We start from the raw sequence: 13,498 nt of genomic DNA on the forward strand, positions 1-13,498 counted from the left end.
TTGGCAAGATAACTTTTGATATGCATGATATGGAATCCCCTTAATATTACTCAAAGATTGATAATCCTCATTTCGTAGTGGAACTAGAGAGAGCCAGTCTCGTAATCACGATCGTTTATTTATCGCATGATAGCCATGATTTTTTGAGCCCCATCCACAGCATGGAACAATATACCATATGAAACTGTATGAGGCCCACATAGTTGTGAGTCGTGAGAGTAGCCCATAAGGAGATGCAAATGGGCCGGGTCGGATCATGAGTGACCTTGATCCAATCTGGTTCTTTGTTCGGATTTTAATTTTGGACCCAGACTCAATCCAATAGAAGATCGAGTCAAGTCGGGTTGAGTCTACCACTATAATTTTTGACCCAATGGATCATTCGGGTCGGATCCACCGCTATAATTTTTGACTCAATGGGCTGTGGCCCGTGGGCCCAAATAATTTTACAGGTTCGGATTAGATCAGATCGGAGCAGGGTCATAGGATTAAAAACCTAAAATTATCTAAATTTCAAATGGGTCAGATTGGATCTGAATGCAGTAAATCCAGACCCAACTCAGAAAATAAAATGAGTCAATTTTAGAATCCGATCCGGCCCCACAAGTCCTCTAAAAATAGATCAAGTCGGATCTAAGCAGGTCGGGTTGGATTACGAGTCAACCCAACCTATTTATAGCCCACTCAAGTAATCAGAGAGGCTCCGAGCTCTCACGGTGAAAAAAAAAAAAAAAAAAAAAAAGACAAAATGCCTTTTTAGCTGATATTAATCCAAACACGTAGGTACATTTATGCGTGGATCCGCATAGTTGTGTCTGAGTTGTATAATTAATAGGGCCCAAGGTGGGGAAGCATGTGGTTCCCCTTCTGGGTCTCCCAAGGATACTTCGTACGCAATGCTGGCTAGCCCAGTAGCGGCGGCAAAGAATAAGGGAAGGGCCCCTGGCCGCGACTTGCTCGCCCATACGCCGCCCCTCCGCCTCCTTCAGTGAAGGACAGAGAAAACCTAAAGAGGGGGAGGATGGTTCGCACTCTCTCTCCTCCCCGTCTGCAAGCAGCGTGAGAGACACTTTTCCCTTCCCCTTCTTGTCCTTCTCGCACTCATCCTCGCCAACCAGATCCTCCGTGGCCATGGAATCCCCCGACTCGCCCTACGCTTCCTCCCCCGAGGCCGCCCCCAAGCGTTCCCAGCTCCCCAGATCTCCGGCCCGCGGTGAGATCAGGCGATGCCGATATTTCCCGTCTCTTTCTCTTTTGTTATGCCTCGCTTTTTTTTTCCTCCGATGGTTACAGTTCTTGCTGCTTCGCAGATCAATAGACGAGATCTGGCTTTTGTTTGCCATTAGTTTGCTGTTGTTTAATTGATCTGGTTATTAGGGGAAGGACGATTGCAACGTTGAAACTGATAAAATTAATCTTGTTTTAGTGTCTGCAAAGAATGTGGTTTTAATCGTGTGATAGATTAGGCAGAAACCCCTGTGGTCTATTTGTTATTTCGATAATTATTCTGGGAGAAAATGGGCTTAAATGGCTGAATGTGGTTCCCTTCAAGATCTTTCAAGATTAGGGTTACAAACTTTGTAGAAAATTGATAATTTATGTCTTCGTGCGCGTTTTATTAGGAAAAACAAACTCCAGTTTCCAAACACTTTAGATGAAAATTGCAGGGACGTGAGTGTTGTCAAGCTGCTATTAATGACAGTAAAGCAGTAACTAGTCTGTTGCATAGTAAGCCACTGTGTGGTCTTGGAACTAGTTGGTTATATCACCATTCTGTATACGTAGCCTATTTATTGGCAATATTGGTTATCTTTACACTCTGGTATCAACACAATATATGATACAGAAGCCTTGATTTTGTCAAGAACATTCATGAGGAAAAAAACATCGAAAACATATGCTCATTCTCAAACTTTGTGTCCTTTACTTGTGTAAAACACCTACAAGATTGTATAAACATTTAAGGGAAATGTGTTTTTATGTGATTTGGAGGAAATATATGCAAATTTCCTTTGCATATTTTGTTTTAACTTGGGCCATTTTGTGCTCATGTTACTAAGGCTGCTTTCAGTTCAAAAATAATGAAACACGCATTAACTGGTTTAAGTAGAGTAATATGGGGGAAGAAATGGAGGGTTAAAGCAGAAAGTATTCCTCCTTTTTCAGTGGAGTAGATATATTCCTTATTACCTGGGTTAGCTGGGTTAGAAAAGAAGGAAAAGGAATTGAGATATATACACTCACAGATTCTTCCGAAGTACCTGTTCTGCCCCTCCATTGAAGTATTTTAATCCAAGCATCTTTAGGTGGGTTAGTGGGTTAGTGGGTTTTATTCCTACCTAACTCCAAACCAAGTGCAAGCTAAGAAGTTTGCTTGTTCCTCCCAATAACATAAATCATAAAGCTCAGATCGATGGCATGGGGTAAGCTGAACGTAACACTACAAGACATGATGGAGACTTTGTATCATTCTACTTACTAAACCTTGGAAGTTTTGGAAAGAAAGAACCTTTGAACAGTTAAAATTACACTTGGACCTCTAGGCCCTGTTTATATACCAGACAATAAGATCTTCCTGATGAGAAGGTGGGATTACAAAACATGCTAGAGACAGGGTCTTTATTGGATATCGTGGCAACCTGCAATGCAACTAATCCATGTTTTGGGATAAGTAAAATCCTTTTCAAAGATGATTTATCTTCTCCCTGAAAAATAGGGATAAGTTCTGTTATGGCTGGCCCATTCTCTTTTAACTGTACGACTTCAGATGGATCTTTAAAATAGTGGTGGTGTGAGGAAGATTTTGTCAGGCTTCAGGATCTTCTGACGTCCAAACAGGCCCCTAGTGAGAACCTTATATGGCCTAATGCCCTTGTGTTTCTTATAAACTGAACACCTTTTTTAGTAACTTAAGTTGATAAGTCCTTTTTTGATGGTGAAACTCAATTCAACTAGCCAGGATGGATATCTAGGTGCAAGTTATGATCTTTACAGCCAACTTTCTTTTATGTCATTAATTTATCTAATCTTGAGAAGATTCTTTGTTCACCTTCAAGAAGATCTATATACATGCATGCATATGTTGCTGTTGTTTTTACTTCCTTGTCTTTGTACGTCTGTGGAAATAATGAGTTTACAAAAAACACCAACATGTAGGGCTAAATAATTTTGATAATACATTATTTTAGATTTCTACATTGATTTTGTCAAGGAACTTAGCATAATCATTGCCGACCAATGTAGTCTTCCTGAGCTTGATTGAGATTTTAGACAGTTAAAGTGATGCTGCAAAAATGATATATGCTGCACTTGAAGGAGATAAACCAAGATGTTAAGAAACATCTACAAATGACCTGTTGATGAAATTTGATGATGATAAGGAACAAGTGGCTAAACATAATGGAAGGAAATTTACTTTATTACCATATCATATGGTGCAATTGAAAACATTATATGGTGGAAGGAAGAAATATGATTCAAATAGCCAAAAGATGAACACCAGAATTGCTCTTTACTTATTGTTAATGGATCCAACAAGTCTGAGAAAATTGTTAACAGAGATCCATTGGAATGAGCATGGCCTTTGTCTGACTATGAGTACTAGCATCATGATGGTATTGACTTGCTATCTGGCTATTAGGAATGAATTACTATTGACACCAAGTCTGAAAATGGATCAGATACAGATTGGATATCAATGTATCCATATCCATATATGTTGTTATTTGATGACTATAAATACAGATACAGAGATTATTCATATCCATATTTGTTTAGAATGGATATATCTATAAATTGGACGTGGACGCTTATAAATATACGTATTACATACTAATATAAATTATATAGTTAAATTTTACAATCCACCAAATTAAACATGTCATTGTATGGAATGTAAATTAAATTATAGACATGTTAATCTTGTCACTTATTTCCCTTTAAGTTTGTGAGAGCTGTATGAGACTAAGTAGTATTAAAAATGGAATGAGATGTACAGATATGGATTGGATAGCTGTGTGTCCATATTATATGCTTTTCTTTTGACGGACACAAAAGTGAATATAGACATTAGTTGGATACTAAAATTTATATGCATATCCGGATAGATTCGGATATGGAAATGGATTTGGATGGATATTATTTGATCCATTTCAGCCTATTGGCATGTAATGGTTTTGATCTAGTTTAGCCAGAATCCTCCGACCTTAACTTCATGCTAAATACTGTCGCCTTTATCCTGCCTATTGCCATTTATACTTCACAGAGAACGCTCTGTTCCCTCATTTTTTTGATTTTTTTAAATCATATTTGTGCCTCTTTGGCAGTCTAGCTCTTTGTTTTTTCCATCCTGTATCTGTGTGGGCCTAATATCCATTATCATTCTTGTGGTCAGATGATAAGGAGAAACCAACAAACATTAGGTTTCTTGTGTCAAATACTGCAGCTGGCTGTATTATTGGAAAGGGTGGATCAACCATTACTGATTTTCAGTCACAGTCTGGAGCTCGTATTCAGCTATCACGCAATCATGAATTTTTTCCAGGAACATCTGATAGAATAATCATGATTTCTGGAATGCTTAGTGAAATAACGAAGGCAATGGAACTGATCCTTGAGAAATTGCTGACCGAGGTATGCGTTGTTTATATGCCCTTAATTTTGTTTCTCTTTGCGCTTTAGTTATCTCATCTGACTTTTCTTCTTCTTGCATAAACAGGCAGAAGAGAGTAACGATGTTGAAAGTAGATCAAAAGTGAGGCTTATTGTTCCAAATAGCTCATGTGGTGGAATAATTGGCAAAGGTGGATCGACAATAAAGTATGGTTTGTCCAGACATACTTCATCATTAATAATGTCATTATGCTGTTTGATATACTTTGAATTAAAAAAAGATCTTTGTAAGTCAGCTTTGCCAGCTCTAAATAATTTACAGCTATACATTTGCTTTGATCACAAGACTAGATTATACTTGGATAAAGGGCCAGATGCGAAGTAAGGTTCAAAATGACAAATCTAGATAAATAGGATCAATTCTATTAATACAATCAGTCTGTTTAATGAATTGGTAAGTAAACTATATTACATTGCATTGTTCCACCATATATTGCTAAAAGATTCCTCAATCTGACTATGGCTTGTCTGCCTTTTGTTGCATGCTGATAATTTACAATAATAGTTTATGGGGCCATGCATTGCAAGTTTATTAAGTAAAAGTGTGTTTATCAAAAAAGTGAAAAAAAAACATAGAAAAATCATAACCATAACCATCGACCTTGTCTTAGTTATTTGGTGATTGTACTTAAGCAAGGGGTGCCCAAAAAATCGCCAATATCAAATGCAAATCTGTTTCACAGTTTGGCATGCTTTTTTGCAATCAGCAGTCAACCTAATGTCAACCCTCCACCTTTTTCATGTGGGCTTGGGACTGATATTGGCAGCATTGTTCTGTACCGCCCATTACAAGGCATACCATGCCGTACTCGTAGAGTATCGAGACTTTGTATGGTCCCCATGCTGAGTGTCGATACTGAGCTATATACCATTTTGATACTTGATATGGGGTGTATTGGTTGAGTACTTGTATGGGGTCCAGTATAGAGACCGCAAACCTTGATTGATAGTGTGATCGAAAAAACAGCTCTAAAGATATAACAAAAATATTTTCAATATAAAATTATAGGAACAAGATTAGAGATTATAAACTTATAAAATATCTTCCTAGTTAAGATTAGAGATATATTTGGAAAGAGTCCATTTACTATAGGGTACACATTGAACATCTATATCTTCTCGAACTCAATTGTGAAAAATGGGAGAGGGAAATAGAAAAAGAGAGAGTTCTAGATCCCCTATCCCCCCTTTTTTGGTACCATGTGGATACAGGCTTCCAAATCTTTCTTCCCAAAACTATATATACCTAAAACTATCATATGATAAAATGCAAAGCAATTGTTTCCTCACCAAGGACAAATTCAATAGCCAAAGGCCCCAATATGCCTTTTTTTCTTAATGTAACATAGATGTGCAAATTATTTTCATTTGGTGATTTAGTTGCTGAGATCTACTGATGGATGCAATCATGCATTTATGCAGGTCATTTATTGAAGATTCTCGGGCTGGCATTAAGATATCGCCTCAGGATCATAATTATGTCGGGTTGAATGATAGGGTAGTTACATTGACAGGGTCTTTTGATGAACGGATGCGAGCTGTCTATCTTATACTGTCGAAGTTAATAGAAGATGCTCATTATCCACAAACTTTAAATTCACCATTTCCATATGCAGGTGTGTCTCCAGTTTATGCCTTCAGTTTGCTAAGTTCTTGCTATCACCAGCCAGTTTGGCATATGTTTACTTTGTGGGATTTATGTTTTCTAATCTTAGTTCTTTCGAGATTCTATGAAGTTATCCACCTAATAGTTTTAAGAAGTTTCTTTTATGTTTTTTCTGCAATTGTTGCCTTAGAATTTATCAGTATGGTTTTATGTGTTATGTGTTTTTCAGTTCTAGGCATCTCAGGACCAACTTAGGGGAAAAAAATATAGGATTGATGCCAACTCTTTTGTCTTCATTGGTCTGCAACATTATTGAGCATATTGGTTGTTGTCTAAGTTCTTCCCTTGAAAATAAAACAGCTAGTGAGTGGAATTCCGAACAAGACATGCTGATGAGTCATGTTTTATGAAAGGGAACTACTCTATCATCACTTTTCTTTTTTTTTTTTTTCTGAATTGTATATTTTGATTGTACTCTAAGATAAGCTACAAGCATGAACAACTAACTAACATTTTATATGCATGCATGCATGAATATATGTGCATAGTCTTATTAGTAGCTCTTGATCTTGCTTTCAATTATCTCTTGGATATATTGGAATCGCTTGGCAAGTTTGAGGCCATTAGATTGAATTAACAGATTGGAGGACTCCCTCGACTAAGGACCAACTTACAGCTGACAATGGTGGTGGATCATTAATCGCAGTCTTGAATTTTAAGTCATCTATGTAATGTTCTTGCCTAAGTTGTTTTGGATGTTACCAATGAATGCACCATTGAGAGCAACAGGAACACATGAATGAGAGACTTATGAGAAACAGGGAGAAGAAAAGAAGTTGATGGAGGGAACCTAGAAGTCGTTAAATTTTTCATCAGGTATCAGTCAACCTGGTCGATAAAATATGAAGTTTGAGAAGGGAATCTTGATATGAAAGTTGACCCCGATATGGCATGAACTTAGGACGCAAACTGAAATCTCTAGGAATGCACTTTAGTTGGAAGAATGGTGGACGCGCAGGGCCTTTATGCTTGGGCTCATCCCATTATCTTGCTATCAATTTGCCAATGCCTCAGCTGGGTAATACGACAATCAATGATCATTTGATACTCATGAACAATGGTCAACTACAAATACATCCTGTAGAGAGCTATTCTTATGAGTTGCGTAAAAGCGTGAGATTTTACACTAGAGATGCCAAAATCATGTTATATGACTGAGATCATGCACCAGCCCAACAGCTAATCTGAATCTGAGGTGATGCTATAAATGGGTGAATTTTGTTTTGGAGCATGGTAAGAAAACTAGGAGGGTGTGCTTTGGCGCAACTGTAAGATTGCTCCATTATGACCTGGAGGTCACAGGTTCGAAACATGGAAACAGCTTTTCCGCATGTAGAGATAAGACTACGTACAAATGGTAAGAAAACCATGAGGGTGTGCCCTAGCGCAACGGTAAGATTGCTCCATTGCGACTTGAAGGTCACAGGTTCGAATCCTATAAATAGCTTTTCCACATGTAGAGATAAGACTACGTATATCTGATCCTCTCTAGATCCTGCAATGGTCGGAGCCTCATGCAATGGGCGGCCTTTTTTATCATGGTAAGAAAACCATAATTTTTTTGGTGGCAGATGAATATTGGGTGGACAAATTTCTGTTTGCAAATAATGTGTATGAAATTTTAGCAAAAAAAAAAAAAGTGTATGAAAGTGTGATTTCTAGATTAAAGGAACAACTGTTGGAGTAATTGTATAAAAGTTATTGTTTCTCTTGCTGGCATCATACCCTTATATGTACACATGAAATAGACTCTATACCTTTATTTGTGGTAGACTTTAATCTGCACTTCGTGACAAATTATTTCTGCCATTTACAGTTTTTACAACTATTACTAACAAGATAGAATATGTGATTGTTGGAATTTTGTATAAAAAGATGTAAGAACATCTAAGTAAGATGTGAATGCGAGTGCTGGACGGAAACTTCAGGAAGTCATTATTACTAGAGGATGCAACTTTAGATAGAACCAAACAAAGAAGAAGATTCACAGTAGATCTCAAGTAAATGAGATAAGATTGGCTAGATCTGGTATATTCATGTGTACTTGTGAAGAATGTTTCTTTATGTATGGTTTCATGGAACTCTTTTCAAGTTTTTCAACCATTCAGTGTGTTGGAGTAGCATACGTGTCTCTTTTCAAAAATGCCCTTCCCCCTAAATTTCTCCTTGTTAAACCCACGTCAGCTTCCCCTTGGAAGGCATGATTAGATTAACTTAGAGGATGCTACTGAAATGGTGGCTAGGCATTGGAAGGCAGCAAAAATGATAAAAAGAATGTTGAATATGCTTGGTTGGAGAGGACATGACCTATAACTGTGGTAAGTTTGCAAAAGCTATTTGTTAGCTACTTTTTGTATCATACTTCATTTGCTACAAATATTTTTATAAACCATCATATGATGATAAAATTAAGCAACCATAAGCATAAAAAGGAAAATGAAAGGAAATATACTAGAGCAAGAAGATATATCATATATAAATAGCTATTAGAGATAGCAATATTGATTGTGGTTACATAAAGCAATCACATTGTTGAAGTCAACTATATGCTTGAAGATAATAGAAGAGACAAATTTTAGCATCCTATGCGACATTGAATTTTTATTTCCTATTTAAAAAAATATGGATTCATGTGTTGCAGTTCACTAGAACTCCTGTTAGATACCGCATTTTAAAAAAATAAAAAATGAAAATTTTAGTATAATATTCAAAAAGGCTAATCTAGAGGGTTGCTCCATTGTGACCCGGGTGTCACGGGTTCGAAACTTGAAAACAACTTCTCTGCATGCAGGAATAAGGCTATGTATATCTAACCCTTCTCATACCCCACAATGGTGGGTTCCTCATGCATTGAGACACCCTTTTTTAATGCAAAAAGGCTAATCTCATCTTTCAGAGTTGAGATGTTCTAGAGAGCTGTTGCTTTCATGTAATTGTTGCTTTTTTTTTTTGGGGGGGGGGGGGGGTAAGTTTGTTATGCTTTAGCGTTTGCATGCATATGACTCTTCACCTTTATTTTTAAAATTATATGTATATGTATGTGTATGTCTATGAAGCGTATTTTTTGTTGCAATTTCTTTATTCCCTTCCCTTTTCTATTTTTATAAATTTATGATCATGACAGCTTAATGAAGATCCGGGGCATTGAGATTAGGGAATAAAAACCTTGCTTGTTGTTATCTTTGGCAATTTAGACTGAGCCAAGTTGGGACTGTGAAACTATAAATTTTCTGTGGGGTCACTGGGGTTGCATAGAATCATCTTATTTATTAGGCAGAATTGGAATTATCTGTTTGTCATGTTACTTTTTAATTACTTAAGCCTTTTGAATCTTTTGTTTCCAGTCACTGTCTTTTATTGTTTTAGCATCCAGTTGATTACTTATACATACTGCTGATGCTACGAACACTTGTACATGACATTGGAAGTTCCTTATTTTCACCTTCTACCTTCCTCCCCACCTCTCCCCCCTCTCCAGAACCCCAACAACACCCCCTCCCCCACCCAACTCCCTTTTTTTTCTCCCTCTCCCAGCCCCATCCCCCACCCCTCCTTTCCTTAATTTTTGTGTTCTCTTAAAAATTGAATGTATAAATTGGTGATGATTATGCTGTAATCAGTTTATTTGTTGACAATACCACATTTGATTTTTCTGTATGCTTGTATGCCTGTAAATTATGATACATGTTTAGTGGAAATCTGATTCTTATATTCTTTCCCCCCTTTCTCATTTGAACCATCAGGTGTTAATTTTCCGGGTTATCCTGGGGTTCCCGTGGGCTATATGATCCCCTCAGTAACATACGGCACAATAAATTATGGACCGAATGGAATTGGGGGAAAATACCCAAGTAGCAAGGTTAGTACTTCATATTAGTGCATACGGAATTTCCTGATAATGGCAAGAAACTCTGTTCCATAGTTCTGTATGCATCTACGCATCTGTTTTAAGATGGAACGCTAGTATTTCCACTGTTAATCATAAATTATTCTTCTATATGAAAGTGAATGAACGACGCATATTTGGTTATGGTATTTCTATAGGATGCAAATTCTCTATATAGATCATATTTGTGGTAAACAGGAAACAGCCAATTATTATTTTGGAAGTTCCTTTTAGTTAGAAACAGTTAATTCATAGATATGCCATGCTACACATCAAGACCCTCTGAAGACCAGAAGCATTAAGAGAAATTAAAACTGCATCATGAACTACTACAATATATTTTGATTGTTTATCGCCTGTCATTGTCAAATATGCAATTTCTTTAAATTGTTGTGGATGCAAACTTTACGAACTTTGGATTTCACTCTTTAAATTGTTGTGGATGCAAACTTTACGAACTTTGGATTTCACTCTTTTTTAAACCTGTTGGGACACTGATATCAATCATGGTGCCTAACAAAACCCAGTGATTCATGGGAAAGACATTTAAAATATTAGTAGGCCCTAGAATGACATGTATGACATTGATGATCAATCCAGAAAAAAATAAGAGAACTTTGGTGCATCCGGATTCTTATGTGGACATTGAGCTTTCAGGTTTATGTATAGAAAACAAAGAAGCTTGTACCCCCCCCCCCCCCAAAAAAAAAAAAATAAAAATAAAAATAAAAATAAAATAAAATAAAGAACCTAAGAAGCTGTTTGTATATATCTATTTCACATAGAATGGGTGGATCAAAATGATAGTGAATTTCAACATAATGATCATTTATATCTGCTCAAGAAACTTTCGCGGCCATGTTCCATTTGCTATATTTGCCACCCCCTTCTAGCTCACTTGCGCCACTCCTTTCCATCTTGAACCGCCTCTATCCGTCCTCATTTGTCAAGTTCAATATTGTTAGTTGTCTCAGTTTTTGCATATTCTGTAACTGATCATCGGTATTTTTGCATCGCTAGGCATGAACCTGTTCAGACACATTTGAAAGATACCATATCTTTTTTAAGTGTTCCTTCTCCAAAGTCCTGCTTTATAATCTTGTTCTCTTTTCTTCCCTTTTTTTTTTTTTATGATGTAACACATTATCGGATGCATTAGTATTGGTTTTATCTGGTTAACGATGCTTCTGAGTCATGTATCTGTCAGGGTATGATGTCACAAGCAGCTCCCACAAGGTCATCTATGGGGTCTCATGAAGGCCAAAGCAGCTCAGTCACAATTGGTGTTGCAGATGAGCATATTGGTGCTGTTGTCGGTCGTGGGGGAAGGAACATAATGGAGATTGGTCAGGTTCGCATAATGCATCTAGTCCCTCGGTTTGATCTCTCATCTTTAGTGCATTGGTGCAAGTGATGAGTCCACATTAACTGATCATCTTGTATTAATGTTTGGTAATAAGGGATATGTGACCCTGGATAAATGATTACTTTCGAGGGTTTATTTTGTAAAGAAAGGAATTTGTCACATTATAGACAGTTTATGCAGATTTGAAAATCTCATCTTGACCCCTTTTATCTACAATTAACAACGAGATCCTTTAAAATAGAAAACTCATATGGATGTTAATTTATGTGAAAAATCCGATTGAGACAATCAAATTGCTATATGATTTTTGGGTGTATATTTTGACTATTGAATTCTAAATTTGTTTCCATTCCAAAAGATCTGAAGATTGTATAAGTTTGTTGCTGTAAGAAGCTGCTATGTTATGAACTATGTATATTTGTTAAAATCATTTAGTATATAGGAATATTATTGAATCTTATTATTCATTTACATTCCTCCAATTATGTAGGTTAGTGGAGCTAGGATTAAGATATCAGATAGAGGTGATTTCCTCTCTGGCACCTCAGATAGGTATTACAGCTCCTTCATTTTCTTTTCTTTTTTGTCTGTGACCGGCTTGCTGTTTCCTAATTTTCTTCTTTTTTCCCTGAATGTGACATGCAGGAAAGTAACAATCACTGGATCACCGGAGGCAATTCGCACTGCTGAGGCTATGATTATGCAAAAGGTTTCATCTAATTCTGAGAGGTGATACATGTTGGCTGATAAGTTTTGTTGTCCATTCAAGTGGTTTGCTGCGATCGCTTTCATGCGAGATCTGTGCATCAATTATGCTGCTGGATGAGATTCATTAGATCAATGTTGTCGTGGAGTTGCTCTGGGTACAAGGTGTTTACAACGCCTGCAATTTGTGCTACAAATGGAAAGAAAAAGTTGTATGTTTCTGATAGTCCAGGGTGAGTGTCTTGTCCGCAATAGTTTTTGTAGTCATCTGCATAGAAAAGGAAAAAGTGGCTTTCCAAAGCACAAGTTACATTTTGGTGTTTTTAGCTGGATTGAACTCTAACATAAGTTCTAAGAGTCTTTTTTTTCCCACCATTTTGACCAACAGAATTGTAGTTGATGTTCTTCTGCTACATGCACCGTGAATTCTCTTTATCAAATGAAACTGCCAAACTCCTATGCACAAACATATTGTTGCTGCTGTTGAAAATGTTAGAAATTTAAGTATCTAACTCTAGGACTTCTCCGCGCGCGCACAAAAGAAAAAAAATGTTTGGTGAATTTTGTCAATAATTTATACTGGTTGTGGTGTTCAATGTATACTTGATCCTTCTTATTCAGGACAAGGCGCGAAATTTATTGTGATAGCCGCTTTGGCTGCGGGAAGGAAAAGACTGCAATGTAGATTAGAGCTATGGATCGAGTGATTTGGTTAATGGAACATTGATGTGCTGGGCTTCTTCACCCACACCAGCCTTTATAGCCGACGCGAGTGCGATCTTCAACCTTACAGGATTAGAATTGTTCATTTTTTATTTGATTTAACAGTTCAGCCCAATAGAAATGAGATTGTTCACCGTCGAGAATAAAAGAACGAAGTTATACTCATGGACGACCTACCTTTGGGCTTGCCAAGAAAGTACTCATGCCCTCAGGAATTCTCGGTGCTGTCAGATTTGAGGACGCACGAGAAGCACTGCGGGGATCTCATGGAGGATAAAAGCATTGTTTGTTGGGCACAGTCCAGTCTGAATTGGGAGGTGAAGGACTTGAAAACCGGTGAAGTTTAGAGAAAGGTAATATGTAGAAAAACATATGTTTGTCATGACATCATGCATTTATGGATAATAACTTAGAGAGATTTTACAGGAATGGGTTAACTTTCACATGCATGCTAGATTCTATTTTGATTGTGAAGCAACCA

At 37.1% G+C, this 13,498-nt stretch overlaps 1 protein-coding gene across 1 annotated transcript; it reads left to right on the forward strand.

Moving 5' to 3' along the window:
* Positions 1 to 871: 871 nt before the first annotated feature.
* On the forward strand, positions 872 to 12,761 carry LOC103698898 (protein BTR1-like). Its single transcript, XM_008780950.4, has 8 exons — positions 872 to 1,213; positions 4,394 to 4,632; positions 4,718 to 4,818; positions 6,094 to 6,287; positions 10,081 to 10,196; positions 11,431 to 11,574; positions 12,080 to 12,141; positions 12,235 to 12,761. Exons 1-8 carry the CDS (start codon positions 1,132 to 1,134, stop codon positions 12,320 to 12,322), a joined length of 1,026 nt encoding a protein of 341 aa, XP_008779172.1. The 5' UTR covers positions 872 to 1,131; the 3' UTR covers positions 12,323 to 12,761.
* The last annotated feature ends 737 nt before the right edge of the window (positions 12,762 to 13,498 follow it).

The sequence above is a fragment of the Phoenix dactylifera genome, chromosome 18 (genome assembly GCF_009389715.1).
Source record: "Phoenix dactylifera cultivar Barhee BC4 chromosome 18, palm_55x_up_171113_PBpolish2nd_filt_p, whole genome shotgun sequence".
NCBI classification, from domain to species: domain Eukaryota; kingdom Viridiplantae; phylum Streptophyta; class Magnoliopsida; order Arecales; family Arecaceae; genus Phoenix; species Phoenix dactylifera.